The sequence below is a fragment of the Scleropages formosus genome, chromosome 2 (genome assembly GCF_900964775.1).
Source record: "Scleropages formosus chromosome 2, fSclFor1.1, whole genome shotgun sequence".
Taxonomy (NCBI): Eukaryota; Metazoa; Chordata; class Actinopteri; order Osteoglossiformes; family Osteoglossidae; genus Scleropages; species Scleropages formosus.
The window spans coordinates 33,494,488-33,517,373 of record NC_041807.1 but is presented as its reverse complement, the minus strand read 5'-3'; the positions used below and the strand labels follow the sequence as shown (position 1 = coordinate 33,517,373).

Genomic DNA, 22,886 nt, shown 5'->3' with positions numbered 1-22,886 from the left:
GTCAACAATGTGACACATACATAATATTTAAAGCTGGAGCTTTTGTCCGACATCAGCACTTTTTATCATTTCTGGATCTTCTTCATCTTAATAAAGGCTTCTCTGCCACGTCCCGATGTTTTCACTCCGGGCACAGACACACGACAGTCGTGCGGTGGGCAGCGTTGTTCCCATGTCAGTGGTCTATTGCGTGTGTGTGTGTGTGTGTGTGTGTGTGTGTGTGTGTGTGTGTGTGTGCGCGCGCCAACCCCGAACATGAAAATCTGTGTGTGTGTGTTTGTCTGCAGGTGCAAGTGGGGAATTTCCGCAAGGTCATCGCCACGGTGCAGCTGGGCGGCAGTGAACTGGCCATCGTGGTGTCCATCGTGGTGTGTAGCGTCTTGTTGCTGCTGTGCACCGTGGGTAAGTGGTGGGCGCGCGGGCCGAACGGTGCGCCCTCGCAGACGGCGGTGCGGCGGATGAAAGTTGTTTTTAGAGTCAGCGGCGTGATTTATCCCCGCGAGCGTCCCGGGCACGCTGCCGCGGCTGGCCGCCGCTCCAGATGCGCGCGGAGATGAAAGGCCGCCGCGAAGGGCTGGGGTCTCGGGGCTCGGTCCCCTCCGATGGCGGAGCCGGGCGCTTGGCCGCAGTCGGCCTTCTCTCTGAAGTCCGGCACAAAAGCATGTCTACTTCGAAGCATGTGTGGCCCGGGTGCGTGTGTGTTGCGTGGGCACGTGAGCCTCTGTGCATGTGTGTGTGTATGCAGGCTCACGATCCTGTGCGTCATTGTGTGTGTGTGTGTGTGTCACCAAACGCACTGTGGGCGTCTGCACTGCACCGTGAGCGCTATTAATTACGCTGCGTGATCCAGCATGCGGAATATTTTAACAGTTTACAATACGATTTAGCCTGAAAGCATCGATTGTATTAAGCAGACATGCTCCCAAGGAGACTTTTGTTTGCCACAAAGCAGCATGACAACGTCTCCGCCGTCCGCGGAAATGGAAGCGTTCTATTAAGAACTTCATAGCTGTTTAATTTTCTCATTAGGCGCGTTGATCGCCCACTCGCTCGCTCTCCCCTTTAGCGCTCGTGGTGTACTGCACAAAGAGCCGGCGAGCCGAGCGCTACTGGCAGAAAACCCTGCTGCAGATGGAGGAGATGGAGTCGCAGATCAGGGAGGAGATCCGTAAAGGTAACGCACACACGCTCCGGAGCGCACGTGCTTCTGTGCGCGGCCTCGGCATGCGACCGCATTCTATGCAGAAACGCGCTGCGCAAAAGCAAGCCTATAACACCTTTTTCAAATCGACCACAGAAGCCCAGCTCCTGTACACACCCACAGGAAAGCGTGCGCACACTCACGCCCATACACACCGATGCACGCAAACATACACTCCAGCCTAGGCCTTCAAAGGAATGCTTTTGACTGACCAGGTCACAAGGATCGTTTGAGCTCCCGAAAGCACGGACGGTCCGCGTCGCACTCGCTTTTGATCTGGGAGGACACCTAGGGGGAGCGGCGGTGCTTGGAAATGTCATTAACGGGCCACTGAAGTGCCTCTCTCCTCTTCTCTCATGTTGCTGTGCGTGGGCACGCCGAGAGGAGCCACAAGTGAGAAGAGCTTTGGAGATAGTGCCTTTGTGTGTGTGTGTGTGTGTGTGTGTGTGTGTGTGCGCGCACAGACCAAGAATAAGAGGGGGGCATTGTGTCGAAAGACCAAGATTCGGCCCCGTAAGCGTGACTCAGACAGAAAGTGTGGACCCACAGCGGTCACGCTCATTTTGTTATGGCTACACTGTCAAGTAAGCTGTGTGGGAGGGATGGGGGGGTGGGGTGGGGGCACTCAGAAGCCAGGACAGCAGTTCTCCAACCAAGTGTGTCGGGTGTTAGAGAGGTTCGGGGGTGGGGGGCGAGGTGGAGGAGAGAGGGGCAGGACCGGACTTGGAAAGCAGAAGCACGGTAGTGGACGTGTTCTAATCCGGACCAGTGTCATGACTAACGGCGTCGCGCAGCGTCACGCAGCACGCCGGCCATCCACACCGAGTGTCCCGGACCCGTACGTCTCCTCGAGTGATCCGCGCTTCCTCTTCTTACCGGATCCACACGGCGCACCGTGAACACACTGCAAAACAACATCTACAAACCTCGTTTACGCCGGCTCCACGTCGTTTTTCCCGCTCTGTAAATTTTCTTACCGTGTTCCCATTGCGGAATGACATCCCCACATCTCTCGGAGAACATTGTTTCAATTAGTTCCATCAATTTAGAGTGGAGCTCCTACATGTGCTTTAAATATAGGCGCTTCCCGCCTGCGCCGGACTGCGTAATCGCATTGCGTACATGCTTGCGAGCAGGCCGGCGGGGCGCATGTGCGGGCCCTCGATTGTGTCGGGCGGGAGAATGACAGGAAGGCGGCCGAGTGACGGCCCCGTGTCGCCCCCGCCCAGGCTTCGCCGAGCTGCAGACTGACATGACGGACCTCACCAAGGAGCTGAACCGCAGCCAGGGCATCCCGTTTCTGGACTACAAGCAGTTTGTCATGCGGACCTTCTTCCCCAAGGTGGGTTCCCCACCGCGCAGGCTGTGGAAACCACCGGCACTCAGAACAATGCGGGCACCCAGTCAAGAACCTCCCAGCACCCTCTCGCCCCCTCTGCCTCTTTCTCTGCCCCCCTTCGTGACACATACAGTGTTTCTCTTCCCACACGCTCACACGTTTGCTTTTCAGAGAGAGCACTCCCGATCCCAGTGGACACACACACACACACACACACACACACACACACACGTGCACAAAGGGCATGGAAACTGGGTCACCAACTAGGTGAGAGTGGACAGTGCCACAGCTGTGGGGGGAGACGGGGAAGGAGAATCGCGGGAGAGTCAAAGTAACGTAACTAAAATAGCTGCATTGTTAGCTCAGCCCTCCCCCGCTTCGCTCCGCCGGGGCCCCCCGAAACACAAAACAAGCAGGCATTCGCCCCGTGCCCCAGTTCCGAGATCCAGGACTGTTCCCAGTTAAAAGGAAACAGCTGAGTCTCCTTGCAGAACCCGCGTGTGTCTTTATAAGTGGTGTGCGATGTGCCGCGATACAAAGTGCTTGCCTTGTCTCTGTGTAATTGCACCGAAACTCCTAATTTATGGTGATCCTCCTATTTACACTATGGGACACGGACCTGATGCACCGTGTGGGAGTCCTGGATGGTCCTGCATCGTGGTCTTCCAAATGGTGGGGCCTGTAAATGTTCACGTACTCTGTATCCTCTTACCGCTGACACAGACTGACACACCATGGTTAAGGTGAAACGCTTTGAAACAACAACTCGTTGTGTGGGCGAATGTTTTTGTGCGGCGAGGCTCCTCAACTTCTCTGCGTCCCGTAGATGTGCTCGGACTATGAGAAGAGCCTTCTGCAGCCCATCTACGAGAATGACAATCAGGCGCCCCGGGCCTTGCCGGAGACCCACCCCCTACTGCAGGACTGGAAGGTAGGTCTCGGCGACAGTGCCGACGTCTGTTTGTCATGAACCGTTTTGCTGCGTTGTCATGGAAACCAGAATTGGTATGAGCTAACCTGGTTAACAGAATCTCTGTGAGGATGTTGTTTTCGGTTTATGACATTCATAACTTGGTTCCTTTAATGACTCTGTGTTTTGTTTCATTGCTCGATTCCACGAGTTCGGTTTAGTAATGACTGCAGGATAGTTGTTTTTTTGTGCTGTTTCGTGGTGGTTAACGATGAGTCTGATTCGACCGCCCGAACACCCAAGCGAAGGTCTTCCTGGGAATAGAGTGTTTCTCAGTCAGTGTGTGTGTGTGTGTGTGTGTGTGTGTGTGTGTTTCTGCGTGCAGCCGGCCAGCACTGCCAAGCCCAACATGGAGGAGGGCATCGCCCTGTTCTCGACGCTTCTCAATAACAAGCACTTCCTCATCACCTTCGTGCATGCGCTGGAGCAGCAGAAGGACTTCGCTGTGCGGGACAGGTGATCCAGAGACCCGGCTGGAGTGTCCTTTTAGGCTCTTATACAGAGGAGAACAGCTCGAAATAGTGCAGTGTATGTCCGTGTGCATCGCGATGTCTGCCGTTTTCCAGCACGGCACCATACAGTACGCTCAAAAGTCTGAGAAATTTTTCTTCATAACTGAGAGTGCTTAACAGCCCGTTTCAGTTTCCCTTTGCTTTTCTTTTTGGCTACCTTCAGCTGCTGGTCAACATTCTTAACCACTAAGCTACTTGCTTCCTTTGTTACCCCCTCGTCTATAAAATCGCGTAAATTACTCATACACCCAACACATGTCTTCAGGTCTAAAAATAACCAGTGAGCTTCAGGCTGCTCAGCCACATCCTGGGAAATGCAGAGTTAGACCTTCTCTGTGCTTATTGCTAAATATCAGTGTTTACCCAGGTGGGGCATGTTTGTCAGGGTGGCATGTGGCTCAGGAAGGACTGACCGTGTGTCCTGTTGATGCATGCTATCTCCAGGTGTAGCCTGGCCTCCCTGCTCACCATCGCCCTTCACGGCAAGCTGGAGTACTTCACGAGCATCATGAAGGAGCTGCTCGTGGATCTCATCGATGCCTCGGCCTCCAAGAACCCCAAGCTCATGCTGCGGCGCACTGAGTCCGTGGTGGAGAAGATGTTGACCAATTGGATGTCCATCTGCATGTACAGCTATCTCAAGGTGGTAGCTACCCGCCCCCTACCTTCTCTAGCACTTTGTCTACTATAGAGCACAAGTAATCTCACAAAAAGTCCCCTTAATGAACTCTGATGATTATCTTTGTTCTCACCAGGAAACTGTAGGCGAGCCTTTCTTTCTGCTGCTCTGTGCCATCAAACAGCAGATAAACAAGGGGTCCATTGACGCCATCACCGGAAAGGCCCGGTACACCCTAAATGAGGAGTGGCTACTAAGGGAGAACATTGAGGCTAAGCCCCAGGTGAGCCCAAAGGCATCAGGGAAGTGCCACCTCTTTGCTCAGGAAACGAGGAGTTTGCTGTCATGCTGCAAAAGTCAAAGTTAAAACGATGAAAACATGATGCTCACGCACGATCTGGTCCTCCTTCTCGTTGAATGCAGAACATCAACGTGTCATTCCAAGGGTTTGGAATGGACTCCGTCACTGTGCGTGTGATGAATACAGACACCATCTGCCAGGCCAAGGAGAAGATCCTGGAGGCCTTCTATAAGAACCTGCCCTTCTCTCAGTGGCCCTCTGCTGATGATGTGGATCTAGGTGAGTAGCTGTCTCCATGCTGGGCCACAGCCCAGACTAGTCAACCCTTTCCATGATGGCCTGCTAATGCTAACCCACAAATGACATCCCAAGTTTTTCAAAAACCTCTACAAGCTGCTTTGAGACTATAATGCACACATTGTTTCTCATTGCTCTTACAGAGTGGTTTGCGTCTGGGAGCAACAGCCGGATTCTCATGGATCTGGACAACACGTCAGTCATGGAAGATGGCAGGAAGAAGCTTAACACAGTATTCCATTACAAGGTAAACATCCTCTTGTGCTCACCCGTGGACTTCTCTAGGACTTCACTTGTTCAGTGGTGCTTGATCTTGAAGTGGTGGAGGGGGATCTTCAGGCTTGGCCAGGATGCGTCCCCAGTTGTTTTGGTCAACGATCCAAGGGTGACCGCACAGTGTAGTACATCTCAGCCAACAGGGTGTGACTGTTGACCTCTGTGCTCCAGTGCCTTGGGTCATTTAGGGAGCACCCTTTGGGAATAAGCTGTGAAAGCACTCCTGGCGTCGTCACAGTTCAGTGCAAACGCTCTTCAGTCCATTTCCCTGTATGTTGACTTTAGTGGGGGTCCACAGCGTCATTCCTGGTTGCACTTAATTGTAGCATTTGTCTCCCCTCCCCCAACACGTTTGGCCACGGCCAGATTCCAGACGGTGCCTCGCTTGCCATGAGCCTGAAAGACAAACGGGAGAACTCTCTAGGAAGAGGTGAGTCACGGGTACCTCTGCTATCTCTGTCCTTTTGCTGTATCACCGATGATAGCCTTCATCCCTTAGCTGATTTCTCTTTTTATCTTACGTGAAAGCTTCCACGGTCTCATTCTGCGGGAGTATCTTTATTTTTAAGTTGTTTAACATAAACGTTTGTTCACCGTCAACGAATTCAGACAACTCGCGCTTTGAGCAACGACACATGCGGCAAATAATTACGCCGCAAAATGACGAGATTAAGTGTCCATGCGGCCAGACACGTTTGTCCTTCTCAAACTGTGCGAGTCAACAAGAAAAGACATAAAATGAAAGGAAAACAGCAATGCAATTAGAGGAGAAATCTTACAGGAAATCCCTCTTTTTGGAAATGTAAACAATGGAAGATTTGAGGGAGGATTTGCCTGTTTTGCATGTGAGTTTTCTTCCTTCATTCCAGGCCAAGCATGATGTGTTGTAAAAGAGGGATGTTCTTCCAGTTGCTCTTGGCCTATAGTATAATCACCTTGGCTTTATTCAGCGCCATAGCTGGGTTTGACACTCTTTGCCAGGAGTTGGCTGGGACCTACCTGCCAAGCAGATACTTATTGTGTTAAGTATACACCACGCAGGGGATTTGTTTAGATGTCCGTATAAACGGGAGAGATGACAGACTCCTCTGTGCCATTATAAACCCATCTGCCTGGCTCCAGCTGCAGGACCACGTCTCCGTCAAGACCCCTCCCCATAACCTCTGTGTCAATGATGGGTTTTCTTCTCTTTTTTTGTTCCCCTCTCTTTCACTCTCCAGCCAAAGATCTGGACACAGAGAAATATGTTCATCTGGTAAGCACACCCATGCGCCCTCCCACTCTCTCTCGTTTTCTCACGCGGAACACACACACACGGATTGTTGTGTTCCAAGTCCATGACTGCAGCAGAGAGCAGTTAGTTACACGAGGCAGGAATGACGGGCTGTAGATGATGTCAGAATGAAGTAGGAATGAGGAGTGTGGCAGTGGGTAATGAGGGGTGAATGTGGAATGAAGGGGAAATGATGCAATCAAGTGGGAGAGGAATGAAAGGTGAATGGAACAGAGAGGAAATGAGGTATGAAGGGGAAATGATGCATCTGAGTTGGAGGTTACGCAAGAGGTCAAGGACATGTGACAGTGAACAAGGTAAACTGAGTAGGTTACCACATTAATGCACGAACAGCTGGACAGTTATGACTAACGTAACAAACTGGACACATTATTTCGTAATAGTTCATTAAAGACTGAGAAATAAGGAAAGGGGAAATATAAGAGGGGTATTTCCAGCAAGAATGCAGAGTTACTTCTAAACTTAATGCACCCAGTGTGTCTGCCAAGATCACTGTGATGTACATGTCATGTTTCCATTCTTCTTTACAATATGCACATGTGAACCGTCCTCAACCTCAGAACAATGGCGCGTGTAGCAGTGTAAAGTATTTTGCCTCCAAACAATGAGTCTCTCTTGTTTCGATGCTAATATCGTGAAACACTTGAGCACGTTCTCTGCACTGCTGGCACATTTAAGGGTGTGAAGTAATTTTGGCGGATATCGTGTATCAGTGTATATTCATAGCATCGCTGCTGCCAACAGTGAAGATCTGGGCAACGTTCTGGTTAAGTACAAGCCGCAGTGCGCCGTGGTCACTTTCCACGGGTTGGTTCACTGCAGTCCCTTCTTGTGGATCATCAGGTCCTCCCGAATGACGAACTGATGGAAACCAAGAAGTCCCACAGACACAGCCACCGCAAGAAGGTTCTCCCGGAGATATACCTTACCCGGCTGCTCTCCACCAAGGTGGGTGACCGCCTCCGCAACCCCGTCCCCCAGATCCGCTCGCTGTTCGTCCTCAGAAAAACAGATGTACGCCAGAATGCTGCTCATCTGTGTCCTGTGGAGGAAATCCTTCTCGGGCCAGAGGAGCGTCTGGACGTTCAGGATGGAACAGCCCTGTTTATTTACAGAGCAGCTTACCTCAATCAGGGAAGTTGTGTCTGCTGTTGTGCTCATTCTGAGCACCGTGTGGAAATCAGATTCTGGAGAATTTGGCTTAAAGTTCTGTGCTTTGGGTAGATTAGCCCAGGTATCTCAGTGGAGATTTAATCCCATGACCCAGTCACCTCTTCCCTCTCCTGCACACACATGTGTATGCATTCTGTCACGTTTTAAAGCTGGGCTGATCCTAGTGTTAAATACGGCTTTGGTTGAGCTATAAGATTACATTGGTATGAGCACTGTGAAGTATTATGAACTTATTTACGCGGTTAGATGCGCGGATCCTTCGTAATGCTGACTTAAGCAGGTTTGGTCCTGACTCGGAATGTTCGGCTTCTGCAGGGAACTCTCCAGAAGTTCCTGGATGATCTGTTCCAGGCCATCCTCAGCATCCCGCCAGACAGACCACCTCTGGCCGTCAAATATTTCTTCGATTTCCTGGAGGAACAAGCTGATAAGCGAGGCATTACAGACCCAGACACCCTGCACATCTGGAAGACCAACAGGTTGGGGCAGCGTAGAGTGCAGAGCAAAAACTGCATTACAGGATTATGATAGCTGTTGCTATTATTTCTTCGCGTAACTCACACTCTTACCCCGTGTGACGTTATTCAGCTGTCTTTTTTCACTGGAGCAGCTCAGTGTATGAATGTTGCTCAAGGGTAGAACAGCACTAGCGGCATACAGGGTGTGATTCTGCAACCTTCGGGTTAAAAATACGTCCGTAACTGCTACACAATTAGCACAAATTATACTCACGAGACCAACGAGCCCGCAGCTCGCTACAGGTAACTGATCGTGTATTCAGACCTCAATGTAGGGTTTGGTTATTTGACGTGTGCTCTCTTGTCATCCAAACCAGCTTACCTTTGAGATTTTGGGTGAACATTTTGAAAAATCCTCAGTTTGTGTTTGACATCGACAAGACGGACCACATGGACGCGTGTCTGTCCGTCATCGCCCAAGCTTTCATCGATGCCTGCTCCACCTCGGACCTGCAGCTGGGGAAGGTGAGCCGCACCCTCTTGGCCCCTCATTCCCCCTCTGCCTAGTCCCGCCGCCCTTCCGCGTGTTTTTCCAGTGCAGTGTGCAAAACCAAGACCAGGGAAGGCCGCCAGCGTGGCCCATTCCACAGACACCCTGACCTTCAAGTCACAATATCCTGTCTCCGTGTCTCTCTTCCTCCCGCAGGAACTAGTGCTCCAAACAATGCGCTGCCATGAGCCGTGCTGACACACCATTTCTTTTTACGCCTCTGGCGGGGTGGGTTGACTTCATTTGCGGCCTTATTGAAAGCAACCCCCCCTTCCGCCCAAAATATACTGTATATTATGTGAGAAACCAATGTTTCATGCACTTTTCTTCCACGTGCTGGAGTTTGCTGCGACTTCACAATTGGCAAATGTGTGCCGCTTAGCAATAGGGAGCAACGAAGTAGGAAACTGAGCTCAGACATGGTTTTCGCGCAGGAAACCTGCTATCTGGAGGCTTGTAGACGGCTGGGTGTTACCCAGCAGATGGAGGAACAGCAGGAAGCGGCCTTGTGGGCAGGAAGGAGGGGTCGGGTATCAGGTGGAGGCCGAGCGGGTCCCTCGCTCTCCCCCAGCCGTATTCGGCCCACGTACACACGTTTATGGACCTGCTGGAGGGTAGCGTCCTTGGGGAAGAGCTATTGAGTAAGGCTGCTGTTGAGACACGGAGGGCAGTGTGAAGGGGAACGAAAAATGCTTGAGTGTGTTCTTTTATAAAATGTGCTACATTTCAAAACATGCACTCACATTTGGACAATGGCTTTTACGAACCCTTGAGTATTAAATGGGCCTGGATTGTTTAATTTGGAAAGATTTTGTCTTTTTTTCGTGGAAAAAATTAGCTTAGCTTCCCATTGCGACGAGGGGAAATTCTGCCTCCTGACTTCTATTGTCTACAGATGCGTGGGTGGTGTTTTGTGAAAGACGTACAGTGTCGACAGCGAGCTGGGAAAACTCGGAGTGGCTGCATGGCATAAACTTACTAAGTGTTGTTATGAAGAGCGCCTTTGGCCGCCTGGCGCATTGAAGCTGGCATAATGGTGTAGCCAATATCATATTAGCGTTCGTAACATTTACATCAAGGCTGAGTCAGGGCTGTGGGTGCAGTCTCTCTTTGTTCAGACGGAGTCTGCCATTGTGTAGTTTTGTTATTATGACCTCCATGGTGCCGCACTTGAAAGGATGCCATTTTATTTAGCTGCGGTTTCAGTGACCGGGCTACATTAATTAACAATAATTTGCACTGAGGCTATTGAACGTACCCTGGCCGACAGATGGTCCAGGAGTGACCCTGGTCACAAAAGCTGTCGTCTTCGTGATCCGAGCCAAATCCTTTGTTCCAGGACTCTCCCACCAACAAGCTGCTGTACGCCAAAGAGATCCCCGAGTACAAGAAGAAGGTACAGTGGTACTACCGGCAGATCCAGGAGATGACGCCGCTCAGCGAGCAGGAGATGAACGCTCACCTGGCAGAGGAATCCCGGGTGAGGATCGGCGGCTCCCTGGCGGGTGCCGAACATCTGTTTTGACCGCACGTGTTCAGTGATGTGTGGATACCCTGAAAAAAAGAGAGTAAATTTTGGGAAATGATGAAAGTGGATGATTCCAAGCAAATGTGGGAGAAGGAGCCCATAAATGACTGAAGCGTTTGAGCCAAAGCAGAACAAAGGGAGCCACAGAAATATGCGGAGGGCTGGAAGTTATGAGCAAAATAACATAAATAATATAGGAAAAATACTCACAAGATAGAAGCCTGCTGTCTTCGCATACTGTCTGCCTTGTTAAAAGTGCACGCAAACACTGAAATGGAGTGTAATTGTCTTTTCTGTGCTTGATTGTGACTTCTGTATTGTAGTAGACACCCTCACTGTCGCTCTTATGAAAGCAAACTGTTGACTATCCTCAGCTAAAAAAAAGCTTTCTTTAAAACCACGGTGGTTTGCGGGTTATAAGATGCTCAATCGTACTGGTCAAACTTGAAGAGAGAAACAATGGTAGTGTTTGTTTCGTTTCGAATAAGACGTGCACTTCCTGGACATATTGTATTTCTCTGGGCGATGCAAATGCAAATGTTGCAAGGGATCTATCGTATAATACAGCTATTCACCTCTCTAAACTTGTGAAACAATGACAAAAGTGTGTTAATTCACGATGCTTTAAAATGAAAGAGCACATAAGCAGCGTGGCAGGAGATTCTCGTGTATAAAAAAAAAAACAAGCGTACGGTACACTTTCATTTATTTGAAATGCACATTTGCAATTTGGATAAATGTCTCAATAGGGAAAGACCACTTTGGAATTTGAAATAGCAATCTTCTGTCCTCATTTTAAGGACTAGACCCCATGCTCTGCTTTTAAGGTGCTTGGTTAGAAACTTGCTAGGCTTCAGCTTCACTAAACTTGCGGTTTGCTGGCGGCTGCACGACACATTTTAGGGACGTTGTGGTCAAGTATGATTGTTTCACTAGATGATGCGCATTGCATCGCTGCTATTAAATGCAAGAAAAGGAGGGAACTGGTGTTGTGAGGATGCACATTAGGCCTGACCAGTGAGGGTGGCCACCCTTGTCCCTTTAAAGTGGTGGCCATGGTTTCCGTGGCAATGTGCCCAAATGTTGGGTTTTACAGCGGATGTCTCCGAGCGCGTCCACCAAGAGCGCGCCACGGAGGACGAGACAGATGTCCTAGTCTGTGAAGTGCAGGCCAGGTGCATGGGGAGATTTTAAAAATATCTTCATAAATTCCTCTTCAGCATCGCCCACTCAACCGCATATCTCGTCACCGCAGCTCATCGGCTTGGGAAGCGAACACTGTGCTTCGCTGCTTGACTTTTAAATTACTAAGCTTTTGTGTCAGCATTATTGATCCATCAAGACAGCTTGATCCTGAGCCAGATAATTTGTTGTTTCTCCAAATGAGAGGAAAAACGCATTGCTCTGGAAAAAATAAAATAAATGATGTAACTCAACATGCAGCCTTGAAATAAAGTGTAAAATGCATTCGAAAAGGAATCATCAAAATGGAACATGAAATATATCTCCTGCTTTAGTTTTCCTGGGCTCAAAAAGTAGAGTTCATTCAATTACATCCCTCTGCTTTCAGAGCCCTTAATCAGTTCCCACACTGTTTGTTTTATACACTAAATGTGTTTTATTGTTTATGGTCATTCATGTGCAGCATGGGGGTTTCAAAAAAACTCTGGACCACCAGGACCAGCAGTGGACAAATTCATTATTATGTACATTATGTACATTTGCTCATGGAAATGGATGTGTTTAATGTAAAGAAATAAATATTTAGTGTAACATCACAGTATATTTAAGACTGTTCTCTTTTTCCACAGAAATACAGGAACGAATTCAACACAAACTTGGCCTTGATGGAAATCTACAATTACGCCAAGAAGTACCGTAATCAAGTAAGGCTTTTTTTTTTTCTTTTGCTTGTCTGTGCGAACAGGGCCGGTGTTTTGAGACATGTTCAAAGCATGCTATCAGGTGACGCCAGCTGCGGTTTTTGTTGCACACTAAGTGTAGGATTGCTCAAAATGAATCGAGATTGGGATCGGAGCCGGGCTCGGCGGCAAGCGGGACGTCGTGCTCTCTGACATCTTTTAACCTCCTAACAGGCCGATCGCAACTCGCTTATTTAGTTCAGAGGCAAGGGCTCAGAAATCCCCAGAATCCTGCATCTGACTGTCATTGTAACTCTGCTCTTGCGTGTAAACATGAGAAGAATTCCATTAATTGCATGATGGCATATTTTGCAACTGAACCGTCAACGCTGCCAGGAGTCAACTGAGCAACAGCAGTGAGGTGGATATGAAAGCGAGGTCCCATGCGGGATGTGTAAACAGCTCCTGAGTGCCGGGGGGGCTCGTCTTCGCTCCATCCCTGACCGTGTGCTCAGGGGGGGCTCTGTGTTCTGTCTGTAAGCCCGGGTGCCTCTGTGTTCCATCACAGACTGCAGAAGGAGGGTAGATTTTGTGCTCCAGCTCTGAGCATGAGGGGCTTTGTGCCTGGTCCCTAAACTCACCCCCCACCCCCCACCCCCTTCTCCACGTGCAGGTGGCGAATGCGCTGGATGCCAACCCGACAGCCCGGCGCACGCAGCTGCAGCACAAGTTTGAGCAGGTCATCGCCCTGGTGGAGGACAACATCTACGAATGCAGCAGCGAGGCCTAAACCCCGCCCATTAACGCCCTGCCCATCCCCCACCCGTCTCACCAGCTGAAAAAGCAGGGCCAGCATCCATTCAAACAGACCCACGAGTCAACTGTCTTCGAACCGGAACGACGGGCTGCGACAGACCTTACAAACCTTTGAGGGGATTGATCCAACCGCATACCGGATGAGGCCTGGCGACACTAGTAGTTTGCCCCCTTCGTCAAGCAGAATGACTGCGTTTCAGCGAACGAAGTGCGCAGAAAAAAATGCTCATCCGCAAAGTACGTTTGAGCACACCAGGAACAGAGGACTACCAAGACTCGAGTCACTTTGTTTCAAGCCACCAGGGAAGAGCTGGTGGTCCTGTTGTCACTGGACGGCGACCCGGGGTTGTACTCACGGCAGGATCGCACGCACTGACCCCCACCTTCTGAGGACAAGTGAAGAATGCACTGAACTGTAAAATATGTGTTCATAGCAATATTTATAGTCCTATTCTCTCTATTACAGTATGGGGAATTTAAATATGAATGAGAGAACATTGTTATTATATATCCCTGTCCCCGCTCTTCTCCAGACACGCAGTTACGTACTCAGGTCTGAGCTGTGAAGATGACAGATATGATTTTCTACTGGTGCTTTGAACTGTGATCTCAGCTTGCTCTGGGTGATTTCTGGCAGAGTTCATGTTGACATACAATCCCAGCAATGGCCTGGGTGATGTTTCGACAGAATGAATGAACTGCAAGACCTGTTTCCTCAAACACGGACTTCGCTGAATGCTAAAATGAGGGACAGCCGTTCCAGATCCAGTTGTCTTTTTGGCTACATTATGGAAAAAAACAAGTGGAAAAGTGAATAAAATGTGATTTTTTTTTTTTTTTTTTTTGAAGGCTGTGTTTCTTTTAGATAAAACAGACTTTGTTACTTTATTTCTGATGTTACTTGACTGAGCGTGTACACAAGTCTGTTTAAAGGAGCTCAAATGGGCTTGTCCTGTTTTCAGATAAAAGGTCAATTAAAATGAACTTTTTTGCTTTTTGGTGCCTAAACAAAACCAACAACAGTGTTATGTGCTTAAATGCTTTGCACTCAAATGAAATTTAAAAACAAAAGCAAATAAACAAAACAGCACTTATGCTGTGCCTACTAAAGTACTTTGTTATATTACCTTCTGTATTCCGATTTAAAAAGAGGAAGTACAGCAGACAGATATTTATATGCCTTAAAATAAATCAATAAGATACAGTAAATGTGACAAAATTTAGTAAGAACATCTTCCAATGTAAAATAGGGTTTCTATATTATTTTTATCCATTTCAGTTTGTTTGATGCCTTCGTTTAAGGTCCTGTTACAGTAAGGAAACAGTATGGCATACGTGAGATAGCAACTTTATGCTGATGTCAGAATGGGTCATATAACAAGTGAAATCAAACAAAGAACTGAGTAAATTATTATAAATGAGATATTAGTTTACAAAACTATTTACGAATTCCAGATTTAAGGCAGAATCCAAATGTCCGTTTCAGTGCAAAATTCTTCAGCAGTTAAGAGATCAGGTTTATGCCCAGTAGCCCATAAGAGGAAACAATACATAAAAATATAGCATTTGTCCTGCTATTGAACAACACTGTGTCACTGTGGAAAAGTACGTATACTTTAACAGCTATACAGTTTCATATAATGCAAAAGATGTATTCCACGAAACACCAGAAAGAGGATTTGAATGGATCGACTATTACTCCAGGTTTTTTCAGGACTGTTTACGGTGCAAATCCATTTATAGGCTGTATCGCTGCTGATTCCTGTTTTACTCGAAGGCACCATCCTCCTGTATCTGCGATTCCGCCCAAGCAGTCAAGTAGCACGCAGACATTAAGTGGTGCCAGCAGAAAATCGCCCTGGAGCCACATGTTCCACGGGTGATTGAATAAACCTCCTCCTGACTCAAAGTCTAAGTGTATTATGCTGCTCATTAGGCTAGAAATTGATTTCAGAATATCAAATCTTCATTCCAAAAAGCACAGGGGTCCACAGTAGGAAGAGCATAGTAAGGGGTAGCCTTCTTTGCAGCTGTATGCCTCCTCCTGCTCCTCCTCCTCCTCCTCACCTCACAGTTTGGCTGGAGGTCTCACCTTCCTCATTTCGAGGCTGGGCTCAGAGCATCGCTACTCCACCTCTGGCTTGGCCGTCCTCCGCTGGCCGACACTCCTCCTTCCCCGCAGGCCCACTGACCTTGCGGCACCTTGGAACCAGGAGGGCCCTTTGAAGCAGACAGCTTGGAAGCATAAAAGCTTGGTGAGTATCTTGGTGATCATCTGGGCTGCACTTACAGGAGAAGAATATACACTTAAGTTGTGTTTTTTTTAAAGCTACAATGTATTTGTATGTTTTACAGTGGAATCTCCATTTACAAACATCGCTTTCACAGGTCTGACCAGGGCAGAACTAGGACAGGAAGGCTAAATAGATCTACAGAAGTACATTTATTTAGCCAAGTTTCATGGGGGAAAAAAAAATCCACATCTATTTAGAGTGTCAATGTATAAAGTGATGAAAAAGTACAAAAAAGCTAAAGTATTAAAAAGACTCAACGCAGGGATAAGGGAACTGACATATCCAAGGTGCCACTGTAGACAATCTCTTTGCCTATTTCATCAAAAACCTGAATCAAGGAAATGAACAGGAAGCAGCACTGTGAAAAATGTCTCACGAACTACCAACATCTCCCTCCGAAACCCTTCAATCCAACCAAATTACCAGCAAACTAGGAGAGGAACACTAAGGCCCAGTCCAGACCATTCCAGCACATAGTTCAATTTCTTGTGTACATGTCACAGCAAACAGCACCACAATGTTGTACTGTCCTTCACAACACAGCTATTAACAGGGGGAAAAAGAGGGAGTTGGTGAAGAATTTTTTGCGGTACAGAAACAAAACTTCATTAAACAGTCAAACCAGTTGGGGGTATTATTTTATCCCCTCTGCAATTAACAGCATGGCCTGGTCTAACTAACAATAGCATAAAAGACTACATTTCCCATGAGCCCCCTTTGCTTCCCTGGTGCCATTATCTTGCATGGTAAGTATGCAAGTGGTAACAGACTTTGCCGTTTGCTTTAATCAACTTTTGCAGTGTTGTATTTACTTAGTTTTGTTTGGTCCAGCCTTTCAAATCTCTGCACCTGACAAGGTCTGCACTGACTGAACAAGTGAAAAGTGTGAGTCCACTTTTGTTTTGTTAGCAACTAGTGTTTTTTTTTTAAAAAAAATTATTTTTATGAGTCATTCAGTTAACAAGTCTGATGAAGAAATGAGGCTTCCTTGCTTCCCAGAGACAATATAACAGTTGTGGAATTAATAATCTCCAGTGATATCCCGTGACACACGGTCAGATAATTCCTGCATATTATTCGTTCTCCACTTTAACGTTAGCTTTCACGTGTAGATGAAGACACATACAGATGATTACTGTTATCCCATTGCGCCACAAGACTAACAAGGTCTTGAACCATGATAAGCCATTTTGGATCGGTGGGAACGGTATTTTAACATGTTCTTACTGTCACAAAAAGACTCCAAAACTGGCACGAGGCCCATTCAAAGAGCCGGCAGAACAGGGAGGAATGAGAAACGCATGAACTGCTCGTCTTTACTGACTGCGGCACTTGTAACTGCTCACGAGGGACCGAGAAGGTCTGCAGTATGTAAAAACCACTCAACAATTTTGAGATTTAATCTCACCTGCTTTGAGCCACATTTATATGGGTTTTGATAGTCTCGGTTCAGATCTAGATGTTTTGTTATGCTTGCAGATTTTTTTTATGTCCTGGGTGTAGATTTTTTTTACCGATACCTTATGCTGGATTCCTGAATTGGCATAAATCCACGAGTAACACCATATGAATGCATACAGGTCTTCTGGAGTTTTGAATAGCAAGCAGGTCTTGTGATTTTTGTAATACACTTGTCCAAATGATGTAAGCGTGGGCCTTTTTTAAACACCTTGTATGCCCAGTGTCCCCATAATTAAATTTCTTCTTTGCCCCACCACTCAAAAATTCCTGCTGCCGCCATCAGTCCATCTCTTCATTTTATATTTTACACAGTATTATTCAGTTGATTTCTGTCACTACCGTGCAAGTCTTAATTACAGTCATAGCATATAGAATATTATGTTAGATATATAAACATTACAAAAATTTGCATCTTACTCGTGGAATGTCTTGGGACTTCCATTATTACCAAAACTGCGGGAAGCTGTTATTAATGTATTAACCCACAACTGTCTCCGATTAAACTACCAGCTTAATTGAATATTCCAGCAACCAAATGTTTTACATTTTCCTTCATTGTAAAAAAAAAATAATAATAATAATAATAATAATAATAATAATAATTAAGAACCAGTGTTAATTAAATCAAGATACCAAAATGGACACAATCATAAAATGGTGTCCATTTTGGCTATGGTTGGCTATAATTATCAGTGGTTCATACTGTGTGTTGATCCACTAGAAACTTATTCTAATTGTTCATATTTATTTATTGTGCCATTATAGGTTATAGCTGATATTCTAATTTGAAGTTCTTGAGTTCTAGAGTGCTTGGAGCTGAAGGGAAAATTTAATCCTCAGATAAGATCTAAACAAATTGAAAGATCTGCTCAAAAACAGGTATGGGATTTTCTTGGACTAAACAGTTTAAAAAGGGATTACTGATGGGTTGATGTCATTGATGGGGTCAAGATGAGATACAGGTAGGATCCTGTGTCTGAACACCAAGCTTAAGCACACCTGATGGCTTTTAACTAAATTTACCACCTTTGTTTTTTTTGGTCCAAGCCCTTCAAAAATTATACAGGGAATGTTAATTGGGAACGTTCCAGTAAATGCATCTTTAGTGCATTGTTATTTCCAATTTGCATACATTCTACACATTTGTCAATTTCAAAATACTTTGCCTAAAATTGGACTCCTAATAATTTCACTGTAAGCACTCTTTTGAAGCTGAAATTTTGTATTAATTATAAGATTCCCATCACAAAGGGTATGGGACCAGTACAAAAGGTTTATGGGAACTGAAATTAATCCTTGATATGCAAAGGAAGTCACTTCGGAAATTAGAAGTAAAAATTCAGGAAGCTAGTTTAGCTAAGCTTCTCAGACAGATTATATAATATTGCTTAACTTTTTTTTTTTTTTTTTTTTTTTTTAAAAGAATCATTAGTTCCATGGTGGCGCAGCGGGTTTGGCCGGGGGCCTGCTCTCTGGTGGGTCTGGGGTTTGAGTTCTGCTTGGGGTGCGCTGTGATGGACTGGCGTCCCGTCTTGGGTGTGTCCCCTCCCCCTCCAGCCTTGCCCCCTGTGTTGCCGGGTTAGGCTCCGGCTCACCACGACCCTGCTTGGGACAAGCGGTTTCAGACTGTGTGTGTAGTTCCACAGTTTGCTACATTTCTAAAGTAGCTTTCCTAAAATTATAAGTAAACACTGGAAAAAAAAAATACTTTAGACTATTTTGAATTATTTTACCTTTAATCAGCACATTCTAACAAAACATAAATGCATATAAAGCCAATATTGGAAGGATTGTGGAAAACAAACAAGGTTGGTAAAGCTTGTTTATTGAATATGATACATTCAACAAGACCGTTAAAATCGAAGGTATGAACACACAACTAGCTAGTCATATTTGTTTATAGTCACTGCTGAAAAGCTCTCACTTTTCTTCTTTCATTACCAGACACATTAAATATATGCTTTGTGTTGTAGATATAAACTGAAAGGAAAGGAATGCAATGAGGAACACATCACATGAATCATACAAGTAAATATTCTAGTGAAATGCAAGTCTTTTGATAGTTCTCATATTTTTTTTTACTTTAAGCAATAGATATCTTTATTATATGAACATACTAATATGCATTTTTCAGATTATTTTTGTAATATGGGGAACATTGTTTGAAATTGCTGTCTTCCAACTTGTGCATGATCAATAGCACTGAAGGCCTGCAGCGTGACCAGAGGTGAGGACTGTGCATTGGTCAGTCGGCTGCATGGCGATGGCTTTCCCAGGCGCTGGGCATAGGTGGAGTCAGGGGTCGGGGTTAGAGTCCTGCGGTCAAGCTGGAGTCACTTTACTAGTGGACACAGAGGTGGTCTGGGTCCTCGACGAAGCAGTGGTGGTCTCCTCATCACCGAATGGGTTGTTGCCACAGCACACAGTGGTGATCATGCAGTTCCGAAACTGCGGGCAGCATGGAGAAGCGTTATACTTCACACACACACACACACACACACACACACACACACACACACACACACACACACACACACACACACACACACTCTTCACTGATATATTCTACCCACGCACATGAACACTTACTGACTGAGCACAATCTATATCAACTCTTGAATGGACATTAATGGATTCTGTTGGTTGGTCCAGTTCAAACAATTGACCATATTACATACCACAATCAGATGTATTATTTCTGTAGTAGTTATTCTGTTCTCTTCAAACTTTGCCACTTTACTTGCTCTTTTACTCGAATGTTCTGTATTGTTTGTCGTCATTTTTTAAAGGTGAATAAATGAACACCCATCAAGTAAAATTCCATACACATGTAAATGTAGTTGGCCAGTAAAGTGTTACTTCAATATTCACCTCAGTCACTCACATCAAAAAATTTGTTGACATGCATACATACAAATTATATCCAACTAGCTTCCATATATTGCTTTAAAACAAGAGAAGTGTTTCTCAGGTGTTTTTCTGCAGTAACCGTAAGTGCAAATTCAATTTCTTTAATCAAGTTCTGGTTGTAAAAAAAAAAAAAAAAAAAAAAAAACAAAAATTACTCACTGTTCTACTATTGCATTAATTTCTGCTGGAGAATTTTAAAATGACAGCTGTTCCATAACATACTTTATTCTCTGCTCTCAGCAAGAGAAAAATGACTGCAGCCTCCACCAAAATCCACCATGAGAGCAATCCCATATGCATCAGACCGATCTTAGATTTCTTACACATGGAATTAGAGGAGAACAAAGCCGGTGCTGCTCATCATCATTAGGGTTGAGGTTCTTTGCTGCCCTGTGTGGATTAGATGAGCACTCCCTTCGTAAGGATTATAGCTGAACATCTCTGGATTCTTCCCAGCAGTTGTTTCTTATTAGCCCAGCATGTCACATGGTTTTGCCCCCCCAAGAGCCTGACTAATCAGTAGTCAATTTATCTGCGGCTGTTGTGACCGGAGCCATCTGAACACGAATGGTCATGTTTAGAGATTTGATTTTGCCACAGAAGTATAAAGTACTCTTAGCTGACACAATGGCACCTCACCTGTCTGTTGAGCAGGATGTAGATGACAGGGTTGTAGAGGGCGGCGCTCTTAGCAAAAAAAGCCGGGACGGTCATGAACACGGGCCCGAAGTCAACACCTTGATTGGCAAATATGTACCAGGCGACACTGGCATAAGGCAGCCAGCAGATGAGGAAGGCGATCACCATGACAACCACCATGCGGGTCACCTCCTTCTCAGCCCGCTGCGTGGTCTCGGACTCCTGCTGCTGAGCCGCTGCCTGCAGTCACACACACGCTCAGCGACCTCTACGTTACCCCTCGCACGCACCATCTGGCAACCTCTGTGCCATCACTCACACAATCTGGCCATCGCTGCGTTAGACTCGCACAATCTGGTGACCTCTGTGTTATCTTGCGTTTTTTATTCGCGGTATGATTACACAATATTTTCAGTACAATGTCGGAAACACGTGCGATGTAACTGATCATCTAATATTTGTGTGTTATTGGATAAAACACAACCGAAATAAGCCACTTGAAGGAAATACAAAGATTACCGCCCGGACTGTGCACAGCAAGCGGCTGTAGCAGAAGAATATGATGGCTAGCGGAATGGTGAAGTGCAGGATGAACATGTAGATGACGAAGGAGGTGTTGTTGATCTCTGGCTTCGGAGTGTAGTAATCAATCCCGCAGGAACACTGCATGCCCTCTGGGATGTACCTGCAGAGATCAGGTGATTTAAGTGTTTAACGTACACACCCACACACACACACACACACACACACACGGCCCTTTCATGGTGGGGTATTTCCCTGACACCCAATGCAGTCAGCGATTCCTGCCTATCGCCCCAACAGAACTCTGAAACCTGCATTGTCTCCTCACTTTTCATTCATTTTCAAAAATCTAACTTTTTTATAAAAGAAGAATTTTGTTTCCTCAGGATGTCCCCACAACATCTGTTTTCCAGTCTGCCGTTCTTGTGGGGGCATTTTTTTTTAATCTGCTTTTAACATCTGCGCCCTTCTGGTGATGCCGCATACGTTCCAATGATTTGAAGCAAGGCCTGGTGTCTGACTACATGCACTTGGCATTGAAGCTAAACTTTATCATTACTGAAATGTTCATTCTAATCCTGTAAGACACTTCATCTTAGTTGTGCAGCTGAATAAATGGGTAAAAATATGAAAGTAGCCATGTCCTTTGAACCCACACATCCCCCTTTTTCCCAGGGCCCTTCTGACAGCGAGGGAGACCTGCGTACCTGGACCAGCCAAGTAGGGGCGGCACGGCGCAGGTGAGCGACATGACCCAGGTGAGAGCCACCCCGATGATGGCGTGCGTCTCTCCGAATCGGAAGGTGCTGACGGGCTTACACACTACGACGTACCGCTCCACCGCCAGCACCACCAAGGACCACAGGGCGATCTCCCCTGCCAGGCCCCAGAGACACCCCGGGAACATGCCGATTACACCATCTTTATTTTTTGTCGCTTTCAAGAACACTCATAGACTGTAGCTCGAGGCTAAACTGAAGGCTGTTGAAAATTGCATCATCTCATGGTTAATGAAAACCTAACCTGCTACTGTAATCTCCACATATTTCTTAGCCAAATTGACAAAGGAATTTTCAATCGACAACTCCAACACCTCGCACAAATCTCAACATCTCCTCCGTGAAACTGCCATCCCAGGTGATCTGCAGTAAATGGATTTCCAAAGACTCTGGAGAGTATAGAGATCTTCTGCATATTTTAGAACATGTTAACCCCATGAAGTCAGAATGTGGGGGAAAAAAACTGCGAAGATGATCTGCTGTGGTGTTTCTGTGCTTTCTCATATTTTAAAATAAATACTTGAGCTGCTTACCCCCCAGGGTGGCGAAAAAGCCCTCTATGTTGCAGCCCAAGACCCCCAGGACGAAGTAACCATGCAGAGAGGTGTAGAGGGTGGTGGTGAACCCCCCGACCACCATGAAGAGGTCGGCCACAGCCAGGTTGAGCAGGATGTAGTTGAGCGGAGTGCGAAGCTTCTTGTGCTGGATGGTGACGTAGAGCGTGAGGAAGTTGATGGGAAAGGCCGTGATGATGAGAAAGAGCATGTAGGCTGCCAGCAGGGAGTACTTCCAGGGCTCGGCCAGGTAGTACTGGGGGAACTCGAAGGGGCTCCGCACCAAGCCCGTCTTATTGGACATGGGCACGTAGAAGTCGGGACCCTCCGTTCCATTCATGGCTGCAGTTTCCCGCCTTATGGAAGTCTTCCAACAGAAGATGGACCTTCCTCAAGATGGAGCCAGGTTCAAAGCGCAGTGAACGTGGCGGTCCATGTTCCTTTTAAGTTCTTGCCCAGGATTAGCTGTGGAGTGTGACGGTGTCGGTCAGCACAAAGGGATTTAGGTTACTCTCAATAGTAGTAATCCAG

The 22,886-nt window shown here is 46.6% G+C and overlaps 2 protein-coding genes across 4 annotated transcripts in view; one reads left to right on the top strand and one right to left on the bottom strand.

The window, feature by feature from the left end:
• plxnd1 (plexin D1) overlaps nucleotides 1-14,209 on the top strand; it is a 53,102-nt gene extending 38,893 nt beyond the window's left edge. For all 3 annotated transcript variants that reach the window (XM_029249804.1, XM_029249807.1, XM_029249806.1), the window contains 17 exons: nucleotides 288-402; nucleotides 1,067-1,174; nucleotides 2,431-2,543; nucleotides 3,367-3,471; nucleotides 3,836-3,966; nucleotides 4,467-4,665; nucleotides 4,778-4,924; nucleotides 5,065-5,221; nucleotides 5,383-5,486; nucleotides 5,882-5,945; nucleotides 6,736-6,770; nucleotides 7,653-7,757; nucleotides 8,298-8,461; nucleotides 8,818-8,965; nucleotides 10,330-10,470; nucleotides 12,330-12,404; nucleotides 13,054-14,209. In XM_029249804.1, coding sequence (XP_029105637.1) covers nucleotides 288-402; nucleotides 1,067-1,174; nucleotides 2,431-2,543; nucleotides 3,367-3,471; nucleotides 3,836-3,966; nucleotides 4,467-4,665; nucleotides 4,778-4,924; nucleotides 5,065-5,221; nucleotides 5,383-5,486; nucleotides 5,882-5,945; nucleotides 6,736-6,770; nucleotides 7,653-7,757; nucleotides 8,298-8,461; nucleotides 8,818-8,965; nucleotides 10,330-10,470; nucleotides 12,330-12,404; nucleotides 13,054-13,170 — 2,028 coding nt within the window. In that variant the 3' untranslated portion in view covers nucleotides 13,171-14,209. The remainder of the gene's footprint in view (nucleotides 1-287; nucleotides 403-1,066; nucleotides 1,175-2,430; nucleotides 2,544-3,366; nucleotides 3,472-3,835; nucleotides 3,967-4,466; nucleotides 4,666-4,777; nucleotides 4,925-5,064; nucleotides 5,222-5,382; nucleotides 5,487-5,881; nucleotides 5,946-6,735; nucleotides 6,771-7,652; nucleotides 7,758-8,297; nucleotides 8,462-8,817; nucleotides 8,966-10,329; nucleotides 10,471-12,329; nucleotides 12,405-13,053) is intronic.
• A 4,958-nt stretch (nucleotides 14,210-19,167) lies between these two features.
• exorh (extra-ocular rhodopsin) lies at nucleotides 19,168-22,695 on the bottom strand. Its single transcript, XM_018762271.1, has 5 exons — nucleotides 22,335-22,695; nucleotides 21,730-21,898; nucleotides 21,020-21,185; nucleotides 20,501-20,740; nucleotides 19,168-19,399 (listed from the first exon to the last, which is right to left on the bottom strand). Exons 1-5 carry the CDS (start codon nucleotides 22,693-22,695, stop codon nucleotides 19,274-19,276), a joined length of 1,062 nt encoding a protein of 353 aa, XP_018617787.1. The 3' UTR covers nucleotides 19,168-19,273.
• Between the last annotated feature and the right edge of the window lie 191 nt (nucleotides 22,696-22,886).

Bases quoted from the DNA above. Each gene is read 5' to 3' on its own strand.
- exorh (XM_018762271.1), bottom strand. From the start codon at position 22,695: ATGAATGGAACGGAGGGTCCCGACTTCTACGTGCCCATGTCCAATAAG. The intron at 21,186-21,729 runs GTACGCAGGTCT...TGATCTCTGCAG, and splicing joins CCCCTACTTGGCTGGTCCAG to GTACATCCCAGAGGGCATGC. The intron at 19,400-20,500 runs GTGAGGTGCCAT...TGCTGCCCGCAG, and splicing joins ACATCCTGCTCAACAGACAG to TTTCGGAACTGCATGATCAC.